At 42.0% G+C, this 27219-nt stretch overlaps 1 protein-coding gene across 9 annotated transcripts in view; it reads right to left on the reverse strand.

Moving 5' to 3' along the window:
* LRP1 (LDL receptor related protein 1) overlaps nt 1-27219 on the reverse strand; it is a 447517-nt gene that overhangs the window by 159235 nt on the left and 261063 nt on the right. For all 9 annotated transcript variants that reach the window (XM_020778743.3, XM_072991220.2, XM_072991217.2 and 6 more), the window contains 4 exons: nt 18390-18552; nt 9939-10161; nt 8913-9102; nt 1892-2035 (listed from right to left, as the gene is read on the reverse strand). In XM_020778743.3, coding sequence (XP_020634402.3) covers nt 1892-2035; nt 8913-9102; nt 9939-10161; nt 18390-18552 — 720 coding nt within the window. The remainder of the gene's footprint in view (nt 1-1891; nt 2036-8912; nt 9103-9938; nt 10162-18389; nt 18553-27219) is intronic.

A 27219-nucleotide genomic window follows, 5' to 3' on the forward strand; every position in this document is an offset into this window, starting at 1 on the left:
TCCTTTTTCCAGGAGTGCCCTGGGACTGTGCAACTTGCCCAAGACCACACAGACTGGCTCGACTCACAGGAGGCACCGTGGGGAATTGAACTCCCAACTTCTGCAGACAGATACCTATATCACTGAGTTATTCAGTCAGCTCAAAATGCTGCATACAGCTATCCCCAAATAGTAGACTCAGCTTCCAGGAGTTTGACCAAGCCCCTTTGAAGGCTAGAGATTCCTGCATATGAGAACATTTTTTTTCCATCTACATTCATGAAATAGAAGAAAGACCCAAGATTTCCAGTTTGGTCTACAGATGGAGGACATGTGGCCACCCAGGTGTTGCTGGAGTACAAATCCCATCATCCCTCACCTTTGGCTATGACCAGTGGGAGTTATAGCCCAATACTTGGAGGGACACGTGTATTCCAATTTTGGTTTAGTCAATGAAGACAGACATAATCTCTGATTTGACAGTGATATCAGGGAAACCTGACATGAAAATCATTTCAATATCATAGAAACATTGTTGTGGAGAAAGACCTAGGTGGGGCCTCTTCATTTGTGTTTGGATCTCACAAAATTGCAAATTGTTAATTGCATACCTGGTGATGTGTTGTATTGCAGTGCTTACCTGTATGATTATAATGAAGAGAGATGGATAGGAATTAAACCAGACTAAAAAAACAGGCTCCACTGACTCTCTGCCCTAGCTCAACTCGCTGTTGGTCACTCTACCTTCAACCCCATGAGCACCAAGGGCACCAGCTAGCACTTGTAATCACATTCTTATGTAAAAGGATGGCATTTTAAAAAAATCCAATGACTGGATGGTCCCAAGAGCAATAAAATGATGTGTAGAAAACTGGAAACCACACAGGACACACAGTCCTGTCCTTTTCCTATCGTTGCACTAAGCGTTCATCATATGTATCAGCAAGCTCTTGTCTAGAACCTTAAAAACTACTGAGTATTAATTTACTTTGGGGCTCAATATTTCTCCCTCTCTATTATATGAAAGTTGCTCATGGTTAAGTCTACCGCCACTACCTCTCATTATGCCACACTCTGCTAAATTAGTCTTGGCCCTTTAATACTTTCAGTTTGAGAAGGGTGATAGTAACGGTGATGGTGGTAAGGAATATAGCCAGAGACCCAGGAAAACCAATCAATGGCTTGGTCTGCAGCCCTTTGGTTCTGACAGAAGGAAACCAAGGCATCAGCAACTCCTCAGGCCTTTCCATGAAAATGAACTGCATGGAAAAAAGTTAGAATAAGATGAAGATATATATAGAGGGCAGATACTTGGTGACTGATCAGGTTATCTGAGAGATTTTATTTGCACTGTGGTGTTTTGCTAACAATTAATTCTTCTTGTGCAAGGATTTTTCCTTGCTAAAGTCAACCAGAATTCTAATGCCAATGAGCAGCTTTATCTTGCCACAGAAGCAGTTAGCTCATGTAGTGTTCTCTGTCATTGTAACACCACCTTGTATTCTGACACACTGAGCAAAGGCTGGCTTCACTTTCTTCTTACCACAAACATTCCTGTTCTTTTTCATGCAAAACCCAGGGTATTGGGAGCTTTCTATACTTCAGAACAGACTGAAAAAGCCCACTGGACCACCACAATCCCAAGTATGTGAAAACTGCGGTTTGGAAGTCTCTCTATCCGTGCTTCCTATCAATCAGCCAGACATGTCAATCACCCAGCCTCTTGCAGATGCCTGGCGCCAGTTACCCCCAGTAACATGCACTGATTTGTAGCAATGGCTTACAGAGCCAGCTCACTAAAGCAAATTGTTACGTAGCACAACTGACCTTAAACAGCAGTTTAAAGCCAGATTGTCTTCAGCTCAGGCCCTTTCCCACCACACCATGCCCTCAGCATCTACATGCTACTTACTCTTGCAAGACTTCCCATCACTGCCTAGGCTGAATCCCGACCGGCACCGGCATGTCCGGGTCTTGTGGCTGTTTCCAAGGAGACAGATGTCAGAGCAGCCGCCAGGTTTACCAAACTGGTCTGGTTCACAGGCATGACTCCTCACTGCAACAAGAAATGAAAATCCATATGGCCTATTATCGTATAACAGTCATTCCTCGAATTCCATCATAGCATTTAAGATCAAACACCACTCTCTTGACAGGAGCCAAGTTTGAACAGAGAGGATTAGGGATGGGATATTCTATGCCACAGATATCACCATTCTCCATTCTGACAGTTCCATCTGCCTTACTGACACTGAAATGTGATGTACCTGGGGAAAAAAGGTCTCAGCTGGAAGGCTTTGAGGCTTAACAAGGCCTAGTACTGCCCAAGCTTCCTGTTCAGAAAGAAAGCTCCCAACTACCACTTAGGCAGGGACTGGAAAAAGAAACCTGGGAAGAGCTTGACCTAGTTAGATATCAGATCATTTCCCACGGAGGCCCTTCTTCCAGGTGCTTAAGTGTCTGTAAGATAGGCTGCCTTTGACTGTGTGGACCACAGCAAACTGTGGCAAGTCCTTAAAGAAATGGGAATACCTGGCCACCTTATCTACTTCCTGAGAAACCTATATGTGGGACATGAAGCAACAGTTAGAGCTGGATATGGAACAACTGATTGGTTCAAAATTGGGAAAGGAGTACAACAAGTCTGTATATTGTCACCCAGCTTATTTAATTTATATGCAGAATACACCATGAGGAAGGCTGGACTGGAGGAATCCCAAACTGAAATTAAGATTTCCGGAAGAAATATCAACAACCTCAGATATGCAAATGATACCATTCTGATGGCAAAAAGTGAGGAGGAATTAAAACACCTCTTCATGAGGGTGAAAGAGGAGAGCACAAAAAATGGTCTGAAGCTCAGCATCAAAAAAAACTAAGATCATGGCCCCTGGTCCCATCACCTCCTGGAAAATAGAAGGGGAAGATATGGAGGTAGTGACAGATTTTACTTTCTTGGGCTCCATGATCACTGCAGATGGGGACAGCAGCCACGAAATTAAAAGACTCCTGCTTCTTGGGAGGAAAGCGATGACAAACCTTGACAGCATCTTAAAAAGCAGAGACATCACCTTGCTGACACAGGTCCACATAATCAAAGCTATGGTTTTTCCAGTGGCAATGCATGGAAGTGAGCGCTGGACCATAAAGAAGGTTGACCACTGAAGAATTGATGCTTTTGAATTGTGGTGCTGGAGGAGACTCTTGAGAGTCCCCTGGACTGCAAGGAGATCAAATCTATTTGTTCTGAAGGAAATCAACCCTGAGTGCTCACTGGAAGGACAGATCCTGAAACTGAGGCTCCAATACTTTGCATTGGATAGGGTGCACTCTCAGAATGGAGAATCACTGTATTTGTAGTCCAAAAAATCCCATTTCTAGCTAGGATGTGTAAGGAGATTGGTCCTCTGAGAATGCATCACAACTGTTGAGCAGTGGTGCCTATGTACAAATGCATAGATTCTTTGGAAACAACAATATCAAGACGTATGAATATTTCCCCTGCTCTAGGTATGAAGCTCTGTATTTCTTCCCTATCTCTTTACATTGACATTAAAGGTCTGCAAACCCAATTTCACTAATGCCAGAACTATCTAGTACTATTCACTGAAAGGAGGTTCAAAGTTCCTATTTAAGCACACAAATCCCACCTATGTCATAATAAAACTATGTGAGGATTGCTTTTATCAGATAAGATATTACTAGAGGCTGAAGAAGGCTTATTCCAGCTGCTCTTGCTAAAATCGCTGTCTGATCTGGAGATGGCGCAACAACCGGCTGAGTAACTAAAAAAATTTATTGGAAAACCGCTGGGTGTATTTAATTTCAAATGTTAATGAGAAGCTCAAGGCAGTTTTACAAAAACCAAGAGGAAACGTTTTACATATAAAATAATCAGCAAATAAAAGTGTGGGGGAGAGTCGGAAAATTTTAAATACTTCAGATGCTGTTGGATTTTGTGGGTCTTTCAAAAGAGCTCTCTAAATGGCTGGTGTGGGACTGACAGAAAATAAATACTTATCCATCTCCCTCCTCCTTCCCTCGGTTCAAAATACCTGCTGTAACAAGCAGAGCAAGTTCTATCTGGCTAATGGGCTAATCCAGTTAGCAACCCTGGGTTCAGATTTGCTACAACTAAGGAGTGAGTGGACATGACAGCGATGGTGCACCAAAAACAGATTGTGCAAATGATCTGTACTTCTCCTTCCAACCTCCTAGGCAGCATACATTTGCTATGGTGAAATGCATGTTTTTGTAGCATATGCCTTGGATGATGGTTGCAAAAGGTGCTGCTTGGGTCATGTCTCCAAACCCAAAAAGAGGAAGTGAGAGTCACACATGTGTCCTTTTCTTGACATTTCTGAGCAACATCCAAAGCAGTTTCACTTCCCTGTCACATCAAGCATGTCAGAAACTCGTGCTAAGGAATAGTAAGTTTAAAGGTTAACTGTTGTGCCGTTTTCCTCAACGGAAATCCATGTGCCTGGAGAAGATCCCAAGGTCCACATGCTAACTCTTTTTCACTCTGGTGCCCAAAGGTCCTGCCCAGATTTGCCAATTTGGATGTGGGGTGGATCAGGCTATAAAGGATCTGCTGAGCTTGTAGGATTTGCCATTTGGTGTGCTCCTCCCGTCCAAACAGCCAACAAGCCCTTGGAGCCTGATCAACTGCCAATTAAACACTGCCCTAGGTTGTCTGTGGAAGGTCAGGAGCAGTGAAATTATTTTTTACGTCATTCCACTTTCCCTTTGTCGGTAGTTTTTTGTTTTCTCCCTTCCCCTGTCCCTGCTTCCCTTCCCTTGTTCTCGGCACCACTTTCTCTCTTCCCCCTCAGAATCTATAACCATGATGGCAGGGGCTGCTGGAGGCTGCTATCTCCTTGGCCAAACAGGCAAAACAATGAGTATGCCGAAAAGAATGCAATGCCCTACCACCAGGCCAGAAAGGTACGCAACAGCTCTAAAGGGAAAGGAAGGATCATTCTATGTAGAAAATGCTTGCGTATGGGGTCTTTTTTCCTGATCTAAACTGTGTCATCAATGATCCATGTACCATATCTATATGCCTGTGTGGGAAGGACCATAGATAGGGAGGTCTGGTGTGATGGATGCTTTTCACCCTGAAGCCTTCTGATTAGTTTTATGGTTCAGCAAATGCTAAGAATTCTGCCAAAGACCCTAAGAGGATTTTCAACTCATTGAAGTGAGGGAGACTCTTGGCGAGATGGGTGGTGGCAGTGATGATGATGACTGATGGAAAGGGAGGGAATGAAATACACAGCCAGGTGTAGGAAAGAAGAAAATTTGTCAACTGCAGCCCAATGATTTTCTAAGGAGCACTGTGACCTAGTCAAATGTCTCTGCTCTGGGGAAGTAGCAGTGACACCCCTTAGAGAAAGCCATTAATATTTCAAGATGCCACATCTGCTTAATTCTTCCCTTTTCTGCAAGGCAGTAATTAATCAATCAATCATACGCTACAGAATCTCCTCTGGGGACAGCATTCAAGATTGCTCTTTCTCTGTCACTACCCTTCTTCCCTCGTCCTATCTCTCTGCAAGAGCAGCTAGAAGATATTATAATGTTCAGGAGGCCCACGTGGGGCATAGGCAATGTCTTGCATTTCAGGAAAAGGTAGATTATTAGATTTGAGGTCAGGAACAGCCAATAACACAAAGATCGGTCATGTTGGCAACGATTTCCAGTAACCCAGCTTTTAATTAAGAGTGATAGACAAGGCTGTAGTTTGAAATCAGTGCCAACACTTCTGAAAGCATCAGATATCCATCTGTATCAAAAGTAGAGAGAAAATGATCCAGGGAAGCCACTTAAATGATGTCACAAAAAGGTTAGTAATCTCCCACCCTGAACAGGTTTAATAAAAGCTACAATTAGGTCTAAGGAATGTTTACATCTCTACTCTATACACTGCTTCTTAGAATAGAGTGACTGAATATTATACATACAACCCCGAAATACAAAATGTCCCCTATAGAGTGCTAAACCACTGGTATAGCAAAGGCTTACCAAACGCCATTTCACACATACGGCACAACAAGAAACAAAGGTTTACAAAAAGGTGCAACCAAATCCAACTGTGTTAAGTGTTTATGCATGACAAATCCAGAGCTTGGAAATAATTTGCTACAAGTAATATGGTTACTTGTAACTAGCTGCTTTTGAATGAATGAGGGTATAACTCTAAGTAAAATCTGAAATGTAACATAGCAAGTGGTTTCAAAGTTACTGTTTTGATACAACAAACCTTTCCTAGTTAATTTCAAAAATTCCTGTTGAAGAGCATTTGAATAATAAGAATATTCTTAGAACTGATTTTGAAGTTTAAAAAAAAAAAATTCCAAGCTTGTTCTAAGCTTTTCGTGTGTCTTTTGTATTTCCAAGGTAGAAATCACAACTGACCATTACAGAATACCTCCCTGTATTTTTCCTAGTGGGCTGCAAAGTAAAATGCATTCATAATGCACTGCTGGGGTGTATTTTTCATTCCATCAGCCAGGTAGGCCACAGGGCCAGAGTTGTTATGAGGCAGAGGGAGGCAGCCAGTTAAGGCAAGACATTTTGGGAGTCTTAGGAAGTTAGCAAACTGTTAAATGCTTTATTATTATTATATTTTTACTCTCAGATGCAGGGGGAGGCACCTGCATGGTTTCTGCCTCACACATCACAATAAACTGGGCACCTTTCATTTCCATACACTTTCAAATGTGGGCGGAAGATGCCATTTGCTCCCCAGCCTCAGACAGAACAATGTGTTTGGCTTCACTCTGACAAGCATAATGTCTTGAGTCTGCACTGGCGCCCTTCACCAACCAGCTTTCCCCGTAGATTTGTTGGACTGTAACTCTCATCATTTCCCAACCATAAATAGGCTGGTAAAGCTAAGTTGAGCTAAAACAGAAAATCAGCAAGTGCACTCTAGGCCACCTTTACTACAAGTGTCACTCAAACTTGAAAAGTGTAAGGTATGTTGCAGCTGCTGGCAAAAATTAGTAAACTAATTTGTGCTGCTAAAAGCCTTTGGATGCAAGAGCAAATAATGCAAATTGACCCTTAAATATCCCAGCTAATTAGTTGCGTTTTTGAAGCATCTGCTGGGAGGCAGGAGGAATGGTATCAGCCACTGGCAGCTATCAGGGCAGTCTTGTGAAACCAGAACAAGAAGGGGTGGATTTTCAACATGTAAAGGTCTGCTGAGTAACAACTTAAAAGATCACCTCGTCATTCAACTCTCAGACCTCCAGATGCCAAAGGGATGGCTGCCCTAATCTGTTTCAGCAAAAGAAAGAAAAACAGCTATTGGCTGGTTTTTTTACAAAGCAGTCATACGCATGTTCATTCAGAAGTAAGTTTCTTTGTTTCCAAGGATGCTTACTCTGCAGCAAATGTGTTAGAGTGTCAGCTTTACTATGACATCAGTTTTCAAGCTCCTGGGCTGTTTTCATCAAAAATTTCCAAGAAAAGGGAACTATAATCAAGAATCCTAACCATCCTAAATGAAAGCTAAACAGACAAATAAAGACCTTGAATTGGTTCTCAACATGTTTGATACAATTTATCACGTTCTGCTTAAAATGCACCTGAGAACTTGGCTTATATCATACAGTAGTTCCACTTCCTACCCTGAGTCCAGTAAGATTTTTCCTTAAACTCTGGAGCAGAATGGGAAGGTCCTCTGGTTGGTCTCAGGCTGACAAGAGCTAGAATCACATGGAACCTTAAAGTGCCAAACCTTTAAGACCACAGATGCCATTAGCTAAAATCTAGCAAATTAAGCTTGGCAGTTCTGTATAGATAATGCTCCAAAACAGACTGATCTTTGAGGAGATTATACTGCTGGGCAAGCGTTACCATTGTAAGATTGGAAAGGCCTGAATTAATATATCCAGTTCTAAATAATAACCAGGATAAACACATCCTTATAAACAAGCAAGGACTGCATAATGGGGGCATATGGTTCTAACCTCTTTTACTTAAAACAGTCCCTCAGAGGGATCACACCTTTCTCCAAACCCACATGGTGCCAGACATAGGGCTTTGATGTCCATTCTGGGAAGAGGTCTCCAGATCATTGACAAGGGAATGGAAGGATGGCCATAGTATTCCATGCTGCTATTCAGCATGCTCATAAGAAAGATGAACCACCTATGAAATGAAATATGACACTAAAGAGGTTCATCAATCTATTTCATGTTACCTGGCCAAGTGTGAAAGAGAAGGGGTAGGGGGGAAGGAAAGAGAGTAAACTGATTCTATGTTGATGATGATTATTAGGCCACAAGCCTGGAGCAACCAGAGATAGGTGATAAATGGGATGCCGGAAAAGTGGCTGAATCAGTCTGTGTGATGTAAATGACCTGGTATACAAGAACAGATTACCCAATTTAATGCCATGCTGACAATAGCTGTGGGAAAAAATACAGCAGCAACAAACACAATGGAGCAAATATATGAACTCTGATACTGTGTGAGAACAGGACGCAGATATTTCTAGTGTCTATACCTTTGTGCTTTTGTAAATGAATGTCAATGATGTATATCAATGGTTCCCAACCTCAGGTTCCCAGAGGTTGTTAGACTACAACTCCCAGAAATCCTGGCCAGCACAGACTGTGTGAAGGTCTCCGAGAGTTTTAATCCAAGAACCTCTGGGGACTATCATACTGCTGAAGTGTATGCACATGTGTGTACATGAGTGTTATTCTGATATCATGACCAAAGATCATTAATTTTGTTTAACAGCTGCTAAATCAGAACAGCAGCCAATCAACACACATCTCCACCATTGAGCATTAGGTTGATATAAGCAACCACAGCTACAACAGTTTTGCTGGGCATTTTTATTGCTCTTCAATCCTATCAAATCGCAACGTTTCTGCTCTATCCATTCCTCATTTTGGCCCTTGCTTATCTACCTTTGGGTTGTCGTCGCTGATGGTAGATGTGTAGAGCTCCACCCTTATCCACCCGGGTTACAACGTGGAAGTCACTGCTGTTGAATCGATTGACTCGGATGACACTAGTTTTCTGCTGAGCATTGGCATTGTCTGAGTTGGTGGCATACAGGTAGTTCTCAAAGACAGTCAGCCCATAGAGATGTTCTATCTGGAAGACACAAATGTGAATTTGTACATGTGAGGCAGCTCTGGAGACTGAAGGCTTCTAATTTTGTTCTGTGCTGTCTAGCTTGGCCTGCCTTTCTTAGACCATTTAAAACAATTCCCTCTATTAGTCCTCTTCAGCATATTCCTAGCCTCTGACTATAGCATGCTATAATTCAAAAGAAGAAGAGCACATTCCAGGGGAAAGGCTCATTGTTGACCTTCAGATCTCTTCCAGCTCTTGTGATCTGTGCATTACTTGCTTGCGTTGAACAGACGCCTCTGCACTGAGCCTCAGTGCTGCTGAAGTTTGCTGCATGGTTGTCGTAGTTAAGGAAACAACAACAGCATTCATTTCTCAAATGCAGCAAGACAAGCACAACAAACAAGAGAGTTTTCTTGCCCTGAAGGATCTAAACCTGGACGTCTCGTGAACAAGGCTGGCTTCATCCACTGCATCACAACAACTGTCTATAATCTGCAGCTGCCTAAGACATTTATTTCTCTTCTCCATAAAAAAGATTTACCTTCCACTTAGGAGACTCCTAGCACTGCACTGCATTCATCCTAGAAATTCCACCTCCCCTATAGCCCCAACATCTTCAGAATCCAACAGGTCAGGTTTTTAGGAATGCAACTGTCCTTGAACCTCAATCAACTTAAGTCAAATTATGTTCAATTTATGTTGAGTATAATAAGGCAAAAGCCTGGCTCTGTGAGATACTGAGATTTCCAAAGATAGGGATACATCAGAAGGGAACAGGAACTGGTGATAGCAATTCCATGGCCCGACAGCTATTCTCTGACTCCACTACAGGATCTCTCTCACATAACACTCACCAAGAGACCCTGGATAATAGTGTGCCGGTTCTTTCCTTCATAATCCACCACTTCAATGTAATCAAGGTAAGCATCAGCCCAATAAACCAACCGGTTGACCAAATCTAGGGTGATGCCATGGGGAAAGACAATCTTGGTGTCTACCAACTTTGTCCGGTTCTGCCCATCCATGTCACAACGCTCCACTTTTGGTATCTGCCCATAGTCTGTGAAGAAAACTTTCCTGTAAGAAGAAAGAATAAGATATGATGAACTCTACAAAGATATGTGGGAAGTAAATAATAATAAATAATAAATAATAAATACTAATAAATACTACTACTACTACTACTACTACTACTACTACTACTACTACTACTACTACTACTACTACTACTACTACTACTACTAATAATAATAATAATAATAATAATAATAATAATAATAATAATAATAATAATAATAATAATAATAATAATAATAATAATAATAATAATAATGGAAATAATAATGGAAATAATAGTGGAAAGTGAATGTAGATGTTAGTGGACAAACATCTACAAGGAATCATCACAATTTTCACAGTGCAGGTTCATTGACTGTGACCTTTCTTTTTCAATTACAATGGAAGTGGACGTTGGCTTTATTACCAGTTAATCCCTTCTTTCTTTCTTTCTTTCTTTCTTTCTTTCTTTCTTTCTTTCTTTCTTTCTTTGTATCAGAGTGTTGCACAATTTAAAATTATGAACATACATGAAATATAAATAAAGTTAATAACAAATTAAAAATGTTAACTAAATGTGACTATTTTTGACCAGAAGCAAGCTACTCAAAAAACATATACAGTGGTGCCTCGCTTAACGAGTGCACCGTATAGCGATGTTTCCGTATAGCGATCCCTTTTTCGGGATCGCTATACGGAAACATACCCGATCGTCGCAATGGGGAAAACCCGCATTGCGAAGATCGGGTATTGCGGCGGCCATTTTGGAGCTGCCGGCACCTGGAATCCTCGCTGAACGGGTAAGTAACAAAGGTATTGGGACGCATTAAACGAAGTTTAAGGCGTTCCAATACATTTCCCCTACCCGTTTAGCGACGATTTCGCATAGCGAGGTTAATCCGGAACGGATTAACCTTGCTATGCGGGGCACCACTGTATCGGCCATTTGCTAGATCTTGTTTTGTACACATAAAAGGTAAAGGTAAAGGTTCCCCTTGACAATTTTTGTCCAGTCGTATCCGACTCTAGGGGGTGGCGCTCATCCCGCTCTTCAAGCCATAGAGGCAGCGTTTGTCCGAAGACAATCTTTCCGTGGTCACATGGCCAGTGTGATTTAGACACGGAACGCTGTTTACCTTCCCACCGAGGTGGTACCTATTTATCTACTCACATTTGCATGCTTTCGAACCGCTAGGTTGGCGGGAGCTGGGACAGGCGACGGGTGCTCATTCCGTCGCGTGGATTCGAATTTACGGCTTTGTACACATGGTGGGGCATAAATTGCATGCATATGAATACTGCACTAATTTAATTTCCCCCTAGTCACGAAAAAATTGTCCTGTATCCAAGTAGCCTCATTCTACTTGGTTATTCTTTGATCTTCCTACTTCACTTCAGGGTCTACTAAGAGATTTCCAGATGGTCTTGCCTGGGTGGGATCACTCATCCATTAAGCAAGGTATGTTGTTTTTGTTTTCCATAGAGTTAGTCTAGCCTCTTCTGGTTTAATATTTAGAGCTTGAGATGGGGGCATAAAACATGCCCTCAATTTTAGCCGACATCAAAGCATTGCATTACATGATTGTTCAGGTTCTTTCCACATTTACTGTACTCTAAGTCTTTGGTGAAATCTACAGGGAGCTGTCCAGGCTTATAATCTAGTCCCACCCCCCTCTCAAGTAATGCAGAATGACTTTTAAAAATTAGATTTTAAAAACTGTTTTGTTAGAAGCTCAAAGCTGTAACTCAGTGCTGTCATTCTTCATTTTAAAGAGTGATCTTTAAATGCATATGAAATAACATGCATTCTTTTCAAAAACAGTGGTTCCTTTTACATGTAGTTCCTCTTAAAGCAAATTCTCTCTTAAGGCTTTATGGTTTTTACATCTGAAGATCTTGGTCTATGTTTGTTGACTCAGATTAAAACCCCATTCCTCATCACCTGCCTGCAGCCCTATATTGAAGATTTGATTGCAAAGCTAACTTATCCTCATAGGCCATTTCCTTGCTTCTCTGTATTTTAAACTACACTCCTATACTCACTGACCTGGGAGTAATCCCCAATGAAATCAATGGTGCTTACTTCTGAGTTTGCATGCATAGGATTATGCTGTTAGCATTTAAGAGCTGGTGGAGAGGTTTTGAAACAGCAGAGACAAAAAGAGCATAATTCGTTTCTGCCTGCTGCTTTTCAGGCTGCCCTCATTCACCTTCCCTTTCGTGTACCTATAAACTGCTAGAGCCAGCTGCCAGAAAGACCCAAGCATCTCCCTGGCCTTCCTCTCAATGAGGCAGTGTGGTATGGTTTCTGGCAACGGAGAGTGTGTGCGTCTTTCCTTATTTGCCAGGGATCATCCAACACCAGGATACCAATTGTTAGAAAAGCATATTTCAAGCATTTCACTTCGGCAAACTCAAGTGAAGGTGGAGGGAGGAGACAGAGGGAGAGGGAGAAAGAAAAAGAGGGAGACAGAAGTATCATAACACATGTCAGAAAGATAAGGCAAACACTAGATGGCAGTCTACAGTATGATTTGGCTACATTAAGAGCCCTCTACATCTTCTGTCTCTACAGGGGTAAAAAAAATGAGGTAAGTGCAGAAGAGGGCTTACTTGGATATCTAGTGTCTACCAAGCTGTTAGGGTGATACAAAATGCTACAAAACACAGAGGCACACACAAGCATTTTATTTTACGAATTAGGGCTAAAGCCAATTTCTGAGAGTTTAGGGCAAGGATCCCAGAAGGGCAGATTAACTTTATCTATCCCACACAAGGCCCTAACAGACATTTGGATTATAGGGTCTTAAGGGTGACACCATGAAGGGTCGATGAAGGCAGTCAATGAAGTAAATGTCCTACTTAACTCCTATCTCAAAAAAAAAAAACATCCTCTCTCACACACGGCGGGGGCAGAGGGAGAGAGATCATCACCACTGTACAGGGATCAAGTACCTATGGCGAAGAACTGGCAGTGACAGCCATGCCACCATCCCTAACTTTTTGCCATCTCAGACAACTATCTCACTCCAAATAATGACCAGTCTGGTCCTGGTTAAATTCTTTCTCTCGTACAAATCCCGCCCCACGCGTTTCCTAAAAGCAAAGAAACACATGGGCTATATTGGGCTATATGCCATTAAATCCTGGCAGAGCTTAGTTTCATGTCAACCAATCTCACACATCTGCTTCACATGTTCAGCCACTTAAAATTCCATGGCTCTCATAATTCCTCCACTGCTGCTATCACTCCCGGTAATATCGTCGTTTAGTCGTTTAGTCGTGTCCGACTCTTCGTGACCCCATGGACCAGAGCATGCCAGGCCCTCCTATCTTCCACTGCCTCCCGGAGTTGTGTCAAATTCATGTTGGCCCGGTAATATATTTAACATTTAATTAATGTCACTATTCTGCTCAATACTGCATAGGACACAGAGGGGGCTGCATTTGGGCACTAAGGAGTTAAAACAACCCACTGAAGGCAGACAGGTGAGGGGGGAAAAAAACCCAGAGGCTGACCAATGAGTCAGGAGGAAGAAATTACTGGAGAGGATTAAGATAAGCCAAAGCACTGGCAAGATGGCACAGGGGAGTTCAGACTTTGCAAAGCACCGGCCTTCAGGACAGACAAGAAGGAAATGAATGGTCATATAAAAATGAAGACATGTCCTAGCCATAGGATGCAACTTGGCAGAAGGCACAGATGCATAACTGAATAAGCAGACAATGGGTGTTAAACAGCAGAAATGCCATTCTTAAATTTAAGAAGTTAAAAACTATCAAGACTTGGTTGAAATGGCGCACTCTGCATTACTTATACATTGTGGCTGCAAAATTCTGGCATACATGGGTGCCCACTGGGAACAGTGGGTGGGGAGGAACTTTTGTGCTCACTCTCTTTTTATCCTACAGCTATTATTGAACTTAACAAGGAACTTAAGAAACAGTAGCAGTGAGTTGCTGGACTGTATTACTATTACTTGGTCTGTTGTGTTGTATGTTGTATGGATACTGTGTGCTCCTAGGTGAGGTTCTGGGTTTTAGAATTGTTATAAGGGTGTGTGTGTTTTGGTCTGATCTCCGAGTGTTCTTTGTGAATTTCATTGTATGTGTATACAGTGTATATATGTTCAATTGCATTATTATTATTATTATTATTATTATTATTATTATTATTATTATTATTATTATTATTATTATTATTATTATTATTATTATTATTATTATTATTATTATTATTATTTCATGTATGTACAGAGAGAGATACACATGCAACAGGTGGTTGCAAAAGAGTACTGTACAGTTCGGAACGGATGGGAAGAAGAAGAAGAAGAAGAAGAAGAAGAAGAAGAAGAAGAAGAAGAAGAACAACAACAACAACAACAACAATAACAATAATAATAATAATAATAATAATAATAATAATAATAATAATAATAATAATAATAATAATAATAATAATAATAATAATAATAATAATGATGATGATGATGATGATGATGATGATGATGATGATGGTGGTGGTGGTGGTGGTGATGATGATGATGATGATGATGATGATGATGATGATGATGATGATGATGATGATGATGATTCAGTATTACCTGACAGAATAAAGTGCCTGATAATATTTTGAGGAATAAAATGAATGACTGGCTCCTCTCGAACTCTAAGCCCTGACCAACAGTAGAGGTCATTTCTCTCTTCTTCCACTTGTGAAAGGCACTTCACGCACGACCCTAAGGCTACTCTCTGGAGCTTGCTTACCAACGTTTCCAAGGGGAAGGAAATTATTCTAGAACATGAGAACTTTCTACCTGATGGTTCTTGCATGAAGATTTCACTGAAGTCAGGCCATGGAGACAGCCCCCTCTTGCTAGACCAGGAAGTCCAACTGCATCCCTTGCCAGTATCCTATTGCTCCATGTAGTAAGTCACACCAGAGTAGGCACACTGAATCAGTGGGGATTTGGTGAGTCACCTCATCTGTAAGTTCCATTGATTCCAATGGGCCTGCTCCAACTGAGACATACACTACTACACAAAACAACAGGATTTCAACCAGTGAGTTTGCTGCGGTTCCAGGGAACCTGGAGGAAGATGTTTCCTGTCTTACCCAGGAATATTTTCAGCTCAGTGCCAACTAACTAAGAACCTGGAGTCAGCCCTCTAAGGCCACGCTACATGCCAAGGTGTGTATGTCTACAAGGAAGAAGTCAAACATAATGTTCTTTTTTGGTGAATCAAGAGCTTCAAATTATTATGGTCACTTGAAGAATGATTCATTTAATAGCTCTGGCACAATCAGAGTTGCAGACACAGCAACAAAGGATCCTGCAGAATCAGAAGATTCTGTTGCCCTGCAATTCCCCTCCCTGACCTTACAGGGGACACGTGCACACCAGTAATGCAGTCAAATTTTGGAGATGTCAAAATTTTGAATTGCTGCTTAAAAGAAGGTAGACAGAGAGAACTGATCTGCACTCCTAAAAGGCTTCGGAGGAATGTAATTCAGCTTTTAAACAAGGTACAGTATGTTGCTCTACTTGCTGTACCAATTCAACATATGCAGCAATAAATGTGGTGGGTGTGGGCTGCATAAGCACCTGGAGAGGGCTTATGCAGCCCACATAAGCTCCAAGGCCTCCATGTTGCCCACTTTTGCCTCTAATCAAATTTCTTGCCACTGCTCTATGAATATTGCTAGTTGCTTTCAAATAACTGTTAGCATGTTAATTTATGATTTCATCTAAGCTTTTAAATTGGGTGATGGTTCAAATAGGATCGGGTGGAAAAGAGAAAGAAGTGCCTGCCATTTCATACTGACTGCTGCTCAGCTGACTACACTTCCTATTGACAGGCACTTAGCTTATTATTCAAATAAGACAGTGATAATTTAAGAGCAAAGGTCAACCATGAAAAGTGAATTACTTATAGCTCCAGGCTCTTGCTTGGACATTATCACTGAGGAAATCCCAATTTGCATCTCTTAGATTGCAATCCACATTCTTTGTGGCATAGCTTCTCAGCTTGACATTCCTGATTAACGCCTTCCTTGTGCTTGACTTAAGTTGCCTGCTTGCAACATAAGGCTCTGATAACCTCCGTAAGGTTTTGGATGGAAGAAACCCAATTTTTATGGGAACACAGATTCCAGTTCACATTTTATACATCCAGTTCAGCGCTACTCAGTCGTGCTCTAAAGCATGTGGAACCCACATGTGCTGAAGGGAGTGTTCCTCTACTCGCTGCCTTCTCTTTAATCAAGGAAACATGGCTGCCTGAAGGAGAGGTCGATGCTATATGAAGTAGCCTCGGTATGTCAGCCACAATCCAAAGGGGGGGGGGGGGGAAGGCCGCAGAATGTGGTTCATGGAGAGAGACCACTTAGCAACAGGAGCCTTCCTCTTTTCAGGTAATTGCATTTTCTGATTAAAGAGACAAAGGCAGAAATCCTGTTGCTTAGCATAATAAGTTGCACTAGAGTATGTCTATCAAATGAATCAGTAGGGATCTGGTCAGCCCACTACCTTGCAGGTTCCATGGATTTAAATGAGCCAACTCTAACTGTAACTTACTATGTTACAATAAGTTGTAACTAGAGTGTGCCCACTTGAATCCATGTATTGTAGCCTACAAAGCAGTTGACTCACTGAATCCCCATTGATTCAGTGGGCCTACTCTTGTTGTTGTTTAGTCGTAAAGTCGTGTCCAACTATTCATGACCCCATGGACCAGAGCAAAGCAGGCCCTCCTGTCTTCCGCTGCCTCCACACTAGCCTACTCTAGTGTGATTTATTACATTACACTACAGAATCTCAACTATTGGAGGAAATAGGACTAGTATGTTCCTTTCAACACAGGTGGGCTGCACACATTTTAAAGTACAATTAAAGAGGTCTTTTGCAAAAGTTATTTACTTAATGTTAAAGCAAATTTTCTCAAGTGTTGAAGTACCTTCTAGTTTTGTCATAAGTCAAGTTGTTGCCATGCATTTCTTCCAAAGCAAGAGTTTGTTTGGAAAGTAAAACTGTCATGCAAAATTGCTGTTTAGAAGGAACTGAATGTGTTCTGGGTTCATTAACTCACAACAGACTAAGTAGGGGCAGTGTTGATCAGTAATAATGAGGGGAGGGGGAAATACACTGGGAATATTCCCCATCATTACCACACCATTATGTACATTCGTGTTAAGGGCCATTGTCCTGTCCTTGTTACTCTGCACAGAAGGGAAATTATAGAATCAGCCACAGCTACTTGGAAAGGTGCCTGCTGCATGCTGGTGACATGACTGGCACCTCTCCAAACAGCCATGTCCACTTCTGGGTTTTGCCTTCCAGGCACAGGAATCAATTTGGATACCGGACAAGGTGACTTTATTTTGATTCCTCTTGCTTAACTTCTGTTATGCTGTAGCAACGACAACTGCTTTAATGAATTATGTGTTGATAAGTCGATTCTGAATTACGTCAGCCCTTTTCAGACTTTCCAAGTATGAAGTACAGAGAAATGGTTTACCATTCTCTCCATCTGGTGGCATCCTGGGCCTCTGCAGCTTGCCTAGGGTGGCACAGGAGTCGTGGCACAGGAGTCGTGGCACAGAATCCCATCAGCCATACATGCTCTGTATCCCTCAACTGGCCTCTCTTCCAGCTGACATAATGCAAATTCAAACACAGCTTCCCATAAATCTGCACAGACCAGTTCTTCTCCTGAGAAATACTGTGGGGAATCAAACTCCTGAACCCTGGTGCTCCAAATCAACTAACTATCCAGCCACATTAAAAGCGCTTTAGCAAAAAATAGTATTTCCTCCACAGTTAAGAAGGTCTTATTTAGCACACAATAATACACCCACATTTCAATGAAAGGGCATTACAGTAAAAGCATATTACAGATAAAACCATACCCAGACCCTCCAGATCTGTCTGACTTCAACCCTCATCTCTCTTAGTCAGCTTGGCCAAGCTTTCTGCAGATCACTTGGGATGTTGCCCAACACATCTGGAGGGGACCAGGTTGGGTAACACAGGCTTTTATCTACTCAGCAATTTTCTTTAAAATGACATGAAAATGTAGAAGGAAGGGGACTCTATTGTTGTCCAGTCTTGCATAAGTTTGGTGTTGCACCTTTGAAATTCTAGGCTGGGCCAGGCTCAGATGTTAAGCAAGCACTGAAACCAATAGGTTCCACACTTTCCTCAAACCAAGCTATTTTTTGCTCACAAGCTACACCTATAATTTCTCACCCCATGGTTGGGTCCAGTGCAATGCCTTTAGGATTGTAGAGCTCCAGATCAAGTAACGTAACACAGGTGACCCCACTCTTGTTGCACACAAATATTCGGTCATCTATGTCATCTACAAAGTAGAAGTTTCCAGTAAGCCAGTCGATGGCCATCTGCTCCACGTCTGATGGAAGAAAACAAACAAACAAACAAAAGCAGAAAGGTCAGAGTAATCATTTTTAGTCCAAATGAAAATTTCAGAAATTAACCCTCTTGGAGAGGCCAGTAGTTAGTTTGCAGTTGGCATCTACCCAACACAACGATATATGAACAATGCAGAAATCAGACAAAAAATTCTGATGTTTCAGACTGCCAGGAAAAGGAAGCTTGGAAGGAAAGACTGTCCAAACCAATATATCAAAAAGAAAGCTAACATAACCTTCTACTTGCTAGTTTTGTGTATCTCTAGTGAGTATTTTTTATGAGGAGCACTCAGACATTTGTTTTTCTCTTATGAAGTGGTATAACCCAGCAACAAATAAATCATTTTGAGATTCTACCCCAGTGTCCCAGCTCTCGGCTGCCTTTATAAAGTATCTTTATCAAAACTTCATATTACAAAAACAAGATGATGGGCCTGGAATATGATATTGTAAAAACTGAACCATCTTGGATTTTAGGAGGTGCATAAACATGAGAAACTACACATTTATACATAGACCTATAGTGACTGCATCCAAACATCACACTGACATTGGTTTCACATATTATTTTCAACATTACATCTTTTTGATATTTTAGATACACCTCTTTGTCTCTCCTTTATCATCAGCTAAACTTCTTTCAAACAAAAAAATCCATCCATCCTTAAAAATAAACACAAAAAACCACTAAAAACATTTTATGTTAATACACGAAAAAGCTTCATGTTTTAATTAATTAATTAATTAAGTTAAAACATGAACAATGTTTCATGCTTTAGTAGTATGAAATTTGAAAATGTAAAAAAGATTAAAATTATTTTTTATAATAATCGTACAGTTTCAAGCCTTCATTTTAGGAACCAATAGTTTAATATAATTTGAATAAGACACACAATGCCTTTGATTCCACGCACCCATTTTCTCCTCTAACTGCAAGGAGTTCAGAAGATTTCACTTCTGCTTTTCCTTATTTGCATCTTGTTGTGCCATTTAAGCTGATAAAATGTGGTTAATGTTAGCTATGATTTGTTTGGAACAAACTGAATGTCAAACAAGGCTGAAACTTTCTGTTCTATGCATGTATCGATGTACAGGAGCCTGCCAAATGTAAACTTGGGATTCTGTTAAAAATATTTGTTTATGGAAAATAACCACTGTATTTTAACAATACAGTGCATGTGGGTGATAAAAAGTTGTTCTAAAGCCATTCTGTAAAATAAATCAAAACACACAGCAACAAATCAGACTAACACACTCAGCAAAAATGCAGCAAAGACCTTTGCAAAGGGTGTGGTAGAGAAGGCGACATAATATCACAATAAAATTAAATAGCTTTGTAAAGGTATGACATACAACACAACTGGCATTTTAGCTGGTGTTTCACAGTGGCATAAAATTGCTAGTTCAATGCTTCAAAGTGGCACTGTTGTATTGGCAGATTGTATCATGCATATTAGGAAGGCCTGCATGTTTGAATCAGCCCTCAGACTTCTTCAGATGTATTCCACCTATGTGACTGATGCAGCCTCCTTCTTTCTCCCTTTCTCCCATTTTCTCTTCCTGCCACTTCTTGGCCTCATCACATGGCTCCTTTCTAGATCAGTTAGTTACCAATGACGGAACCATCCCATGCGTCCTCCTTCCCTCCCAAAGGCCCAGCTTTGTGCTGCTAAGAATAGAGCACCAAGCTGAAGGTTGCTCTCCCACTAGCAGACTTAAGAGGCCGATTCCCTTTTCTTCCTTCTGTGTGGCTCGCTCTCCTGGAACTGACGACTGCCCTCAATTAGGCTCCCTCACCAGCCCTATGCCTCCCATTTTCAAAACTCTTTTCCTTTCACTGGATTTCCTTTTCTCTGCCATTTCTGGCAGCAAGTGGCTCCTGACAATGCCAGGCTTTCTGCAGTTTAATGGCACATTCTAGAAGATGTTTTTAAAAAGCCAAACGGTAAACTGAGAAAGAGAGAGGGAGGGAGGCAGGGAGGCAGGCAAGCAGGATCAGCCTATTCAATATAAGGCCAGTTTCTCACCCCATTTGGATGCTCTGTTTCCAGCTAGCTGAACTGTAGCTTAATCACTGTCAAGAGCCTCCTCCCTTCCGCAATCACCTTCTCTACTCACATCGTGGTTTAATTAAGCTACAATCAGCCACTACATATAAAATGGGGAGCTGTGTTTTAATGTTGTTTTAACTAACCGAGGCTTAAATCCAAATGCCAGTGCCACTGGAATTTCAATCAGATGTTGAATGCTAAATCAAAACCTGGTAACTTCCGCTGTGTCTCTTCTAGTTCAGACTAGCTGTTGGATTTAGGCCATGGTCTTAAACCAACTTCAAATTCTGGTTGAGACCATGGATAGAAAACTGACCTTCAACCATAGTTCCCTATTTTGTCGAACTACAATATAAATAAGTCACTAGGAAAGGAGGGAGGGATCATATTGTCTCTTTGTTCATTGGCAGTGATGAAACTATGGTTTAGCAAACTTGGAATCAGCATCCAACCTAGGTCTCTGTATTTAGGATCAGAACCGTATCAGCATGTTTTTTAATCATAATTTGAGCTACTCCTGATCAGCTGCTCCATATCAAAATGCCAGTTTTTGCTCCACAGATTTTGAATATATACTTGTTGACTTACAACAATCGTGCCTGGACTCATTCTCATAGGAATCTAAGAAGGGATCGGCACTTGGTATAAGAGATAAGGACCGCAAATTTTTCACCTAAAAGGCTCAGATCAAGATCTATGTTCAATTCTGAAGCTTCTCTCATATAGCTAAGACAACCTAACCACAATCACCTTTGGCTAGCCAATAAAAAGTAATATCATTAGACAGGAATTTGTGGCTGAGGTTCAGGGTCCTAAGTAATAAACAGACGTTTCCATAAACTTTTTCAATAGTCTTCCCCTCTGGCATTATTATATGTGTTAAATTGTCCTCTGATGTACACACATTTACCTTTTTTAAAAAGTTTAAATATTTTATTTCTTTTTTAAAAAGAGAATGTATTTTAAGAGCTTCATTTTATGTTAAGGATTTCTTAAATTAATTGATCTTGAAATTTTAGGCAAAAGGTATATTGTAACTTGAAGCAGAGATGGTTATGCATGGATATCCTCAGCCCCATAGCACAGAACATCCAGAAGGAAAACTTATTGGCATCTTTCAATTTAACTCTAGCATTGCCTCCATGTACCAATTCCTGCAATATTTTATTTTGCTTATCAGGAGACATACTACACGTATGAAGCCACTGACAGTCTACATGGCAGTTGTACACTATAGCAAATATGTTTGTTTGGCACATTTGGCTACAGCTGAAAATTTATGTATGCCTGATGTCTCTGTGGTTACAAACAATATCTTACTGACACAACAACAACAATACCACTGTGTAAAATTAAACGCATGCCTTGCCTTCACTTTTCTGAAGCATAAAACTCTGTCCCAAGGGAGAATGGAAGTGACTTAATGCCCTCCCCAAATGTACAGCAAGTGAGTGAGTGCCAGCTTTGCTCACAGTAAGACACAAGTCACTGTAAAATTAATTTTTCATTAATGAGCAAAGGGAAAGATACCCAATTTTGCCACTCAACTGGAAAAAACAGTTTTCATTTTTTTTGTTCTGAAAAATTAAATTTCACCAGGTTTGTAAACTGCAACTGCCAAGCTGCGAAGGTGATAGGACATACACATCAATTTGTTAGCAGCATTCTGGGAGGGAGGAAAAGTTACAAAAGGCCAGTTTGAGAGGTGTGGTGTATGCAGGTCAGTGGCCCATCTTCTAATTAAGTTCCTGAAGACGCTGTTTATTTCATGTTGGTGCTGTTAAAAAACTGAGCACATTTACATGTGTATGATTTCAAAAATAAATTGAAGGAGATGATAATTCAGTTCTGGAGGAAAATGTACACAATTGGTACATCGTGTCATCAATATGCTGATGACACCCAGCTCTACATCTCCTTTTCACCAACCGCAGGTGATGCCGTTCTGTCCCTTCAGGCTGCCTGGGGACTGTACTGCAATGAATGCAGGAAAATGGGCTGAGGCTGAACCCGGACAAAATGGATGTTCTGAGGGTGGGTGCCTCCATTGTTGGTGGATTGGGTGATTCTCTCTCATTTGGGGGGGTGACCCTTGCCACAGAGTGGGGTCTGCAGCTTGGGGATCCATCTGGATCTGGTGCTCACCATGGAGACTCAGGTGGCGTCGGTGGTCTGCACCACCTTTTTCCATCTGTGGCGGATAGCCTGGCCCTGACCCCATCTCAACACAGGGGCGCTCACTACCTTGGTACATGTGCTCGTAATCTCAAGATTAGACCACTGTAATGCGCTTTACGTGGGGCTACCTTTGAGGTTGATGCGGAAACTTCAAGTGGTGCAGAATGCGGTGGCCAGACTCCTTAGTGGAGTGAGAAAATACTACCATATTTCTCCTATTCTGGCTGCACTGCACTGGCTGCCCATTCAGTTCTGTATCGACTTCAAAGTTTTGATGCTTACGTATAAAGCCCTAAACAGTTTAGGGCCTCGATACCTGGCGGAACGCCTACTCCCACCAAGATCTACCCATACTACTCAAGCGAGTCAGGAGGTGAGGCTGAGGAGCTTGACACCAAGGGAGGCCTGGAAGGAAAAAACAAGAAACCAGGCCTTCTCTGCGATAGCTCCTCACCTCTGGAACAATCTGCCTCCAGAGATTCGTGCAGCCCCTTCGCTGGGTATTTTTAAAAATCAATTAGAAACATGGATGCTCAGGCAGGCCTTCCCTCCAGTTAATATCGGATTCTTTCTCTTCTCTTTCTTGTTTACTTTTTATTTTTTCTTCTCCATCTTGAAGAACTGGTTATTTAATGTAATAATTTCTTTTGTTATGTTTACTTGTTATTTTATGTGTCTGATAGGCGGGATACAAGTAGAATAAATAAATACATAAATAAATAAATAAATAAACAAACACACACACACACACACACACACACACACACACACACACACACACACACACACACACATTGTATATGGACAGTTTATATATTAAGGATTAAAAACCTTTGGCCTTCCCATGTTTTCTTCAACAATCCCCATCATCCCTAAATTGGCTATGGCATCTAGGAGACCAAAAAAATCTTGGAGTTCAGATCTTCTCCCACTTCTGCTCTAGCTATAATGTGTGTGTTGTGTTCTGTGTTGTCAAGTCAGAACCAACTTATAGCAACCCTAAAGGGCTTTCAAGGTAGGTAAGATATTTAAGGAGAGGTTTTACCAGTTCTACTCTCCCAGTGAGTTTTCATGGCCAAGCGGAGATTTGAACCCTGTTCTCCAGAGCCCTAGACATCACTTTATCCACTCCACTAGTGGTACAGGTACACACAACTTAAACAAAGGTTTTACACAGATGTTACCAATGTAATGAGTGACAATCAGGTTAGCAAGTAAATTGTATGCTTAGGGGCTTGCTTTGTTCAACCACAGTGACTTTCCTGAATGGATGGCCTGTAGGCCTACTCCAGCTCTGTCAACTTTCAACTCCCCTACAAAATGGCTGCTTGCTCAGGGAAACTGTAACCTCCACCCCAAATAACCACTGCAGAAGGCCCTTAATATTCCAAACACCAAGTGTTTGTGCTCTGTTCAGGCTTATTAGATGAGCCTGAAACATCAGTGAATAAATCTGCCAGTCTCGATGAAAACCATTGCTAATCTAGCTCTGAATTGTAATTTCAAGCCACTATGCCAGAAGAGTTGGCATCTTTGATCTGAAACTGCTTCAAGGGGCTAAGTGTTAAAATCACTGAAAAGAGGTGCATTCATCCATTGAGTAAGAGACTTTTGACCGCTTTCCTAAACTTGTGCGCCTCAGGCAGGCAGATGCTACGGGGGGGGGGGGGGAGAACCCAGGACAAAGTTTGCAAAAGGGTTAAGAGATGGCCCAATCTGTGTTCCCTGAGAGGGAGGGAGCATGAAAGGAAGGGGGGGGGAGCTGTGCATTTTTGCTTTAACATCTGGTCAGGACTTTAGCTGAGTCATCCTCTTTGGAAACTCTCTGGCGCTGTGGTGTCAGTTCCAACCTCACAGACCTCAAGAGCAACTCTGCATTTTTTTAAGGGTTAAGTAACTAAAACTTGAAAAATAAATAAAGGTTAAAAGAATCTGTCTGGATCCTCCCTGTCTCTGATTCATTACTATCTTGCACAAACAAGCAAGGAGGAACAAATACCAGGCAGGTTGCTGCATCAGAGAAAAATGACCTGTTGATGCCACTGGAAATGAAAAGGAACTTGGCGCTGAGCCTTTGGTTGAATCAGAGTCACAAGACTGCTTTCTGGTGTTCCAAGTGGGAATAAGACGGAAAGAAAGAAAGAACTATACAAAACAGGGCACTGTGAAATCCCTGTAATTTGGAATCTTAAATTTATCAATAATTTACTCACAAAACGTTTTAGTCCTTACATTATTTATTTCTATCACATCATGTTCAGGGGATATTGAGATGGAGAGTGTGTCTATCTGATGATTTTTCTAGCAAAATTAGCATATAGGTAACAGACGTAATGATAATACTTTGGTTGTAGAAACAGCACATCATCGCAGAACTCAACAGATAATATTTCTCACTAATAAAGCCCAATTCTCTCTTTCTATCTGTCTCCTATTCCCCATTTCTGCTACCACTGCCCCTATTCACGTGCCCCGAAGCAAAATGCCCTCCTTCCTTTAAGCTTGATTATTTGAAGATTTCATGCAGATATAGGAGGTACTCCAGAAGGGGAAAAAGGCAAAGGTGCCATCAGAAATCATACTGCATTACTACTGCAGTGCGGAGGCACATCTACATTGCTTGTTTTATACACACACACACACATACACACAAAAAGACAGAGGGAGAGAGAGAGATCGAAGATGTATATTTTAGTATCAAGACTGAACCAAAGACCCAGACCAAACTTTTATTCTGTCTGAATTAGAGCAAAACCTGAACTATTTATAGGGAGATCTTGTTGAATGCAAAGTGGAAAAGAACAATAAACAAATCCAACAAAGTAATTAACATTAAGCATTTAACTATAAAGTAAAAGTAGTACCGGCACTGTTTCTATCCAGAAGCTAACCATAAGCCATTAAATCTAGCAGAAATTTTAGACATCTTGGTGTTTATAAGTTTCAGTACTTTGACCTTCTCAAGATCTGGGAAACTGTTAGTGGTAACTATAAAACTAATAAAAACAAATTAAAAGTTATAGATTTAAAATTTATGGTACATTTCTTTTTAAAAAGCTTCATATTTAATTGCCTGTAATCAGAGGAACAACAGATCAGAACTCTTAGCTTATTCAGTCTCAAATGTCAAGCCAGAATCACTTGTGAATGGTATTTAAACTTTTCTCAGGTGACTTGGCTCAGATAGCCAAACTGGTTGCTAGACCTTTACTGTCCAGAGCCAGAATCAAAACAAGTTAAAATCCATCAAAGTTGACAGTGAACAAGAACCTATAAAAATTAATAGTTTGGCTGTTATGGCAGGACCCTTCAAATGTATCTGCAACGGCTCTAAGCAGAGAACCAAAGAACGTGGCTTCTCCTAAAGCAGGGGTCTCAAACATGCGGCCCGGGGGCCATTTGAGGCCCGCCGGATGATAGTTTGCGGCCCCCACCTTGCCTGGCCCCCCTGAAACGCCCACGCATCTTCTGCTGTCAAGAGTCAAAAAAAGCCTCGCCTCACTCACCAGCTCTCCCCCAAGACAGCACCTCTTGCACCCTCCATGAGGACCTGATGCTTGCCAGCCAGCCTGCCTGTCTGCCGGCTGCAGTTCTGGATGGAGGGTGCAAGAGGCACTGTCTTGGGGGAGAGCCGGCAAGTGAGGTGTGCTGCCAGCCCTTTTACCCGAGTGCCTGAACCACCACCGAGCGATGCCTGAAAGCGGAGCTCGCTCCCAGCCTGTCCTTGAAAAGAGCGTCCAACAGCGCCGCCAACAGCAGCTGCCGCCGCCGCTACCTCTTCGAGGGAAGTGGCTCTCTGGCTCTCTTTCTCTCTCAGCACCCCCAGCACCAGCCCGACCGCGGCCGCCTCAACACCCAGCGGTGTTTCCTCCTCCTCGTCCTGCTTCAGCCGTCTCGGCTCTGGAGGCTGCCTGGGCTTGCCTCGCAAAGTTTGCTCCTCCGTCGTGGGGGTAGGTGCTGCTGCTGAGTGCGCCTTTTTTGAGGGGGGCCCTCAGAGGAAGGTTGCCGGACCTCCGTGTGTGTGTGTGTGTGTGTGTGTGTGTGTGTGTGTGTGCGCGTGCGTGTGTGTGTGCGTGCGTGCGTGCGTGCGTGCGTGCGTATGTGGGGGACCCACCCCATTCTGTTTAATTTCATGGGTACCGACGGGGGCTTTTCTCCTTTGGCAAGGTGATTCTGTGAGGGTTTTTTTATTTTATGTTGTGTCCTCCTCCCCCCCCCCCGGGCTAGGCGGTCACCGGCGCTCGCTCCCTTCTCCACTTCTTCGTCCTGCTGCTGCTGGTGGTAGTGAAGAAGAAGGCAGAGGGGGTCGTGGCCCCCTTCCTCCTCGGAGCCCCAGCCAGGCTAAGGAAAGTCCTGGGTGGCTTCCCCAGGCTCTTGCTCCACTTGGCGGAAAATCTGATGCAGTCCAGTCTCACACAG

This window comes from Pogona vitticeps, chromosome 2 (assembly GCF_051106095.1).
Source record: "Pogona vitticeps strain Pit_001003342236 chromosome 2, PviZW2.1, whole genome shotgun sequence".
Lineage (NCBI taxonomy): Eukaryota > Metazoa > Chordata > Lepidosauria > Squamata > Agamidae > Pogona > Pogona vitticeps.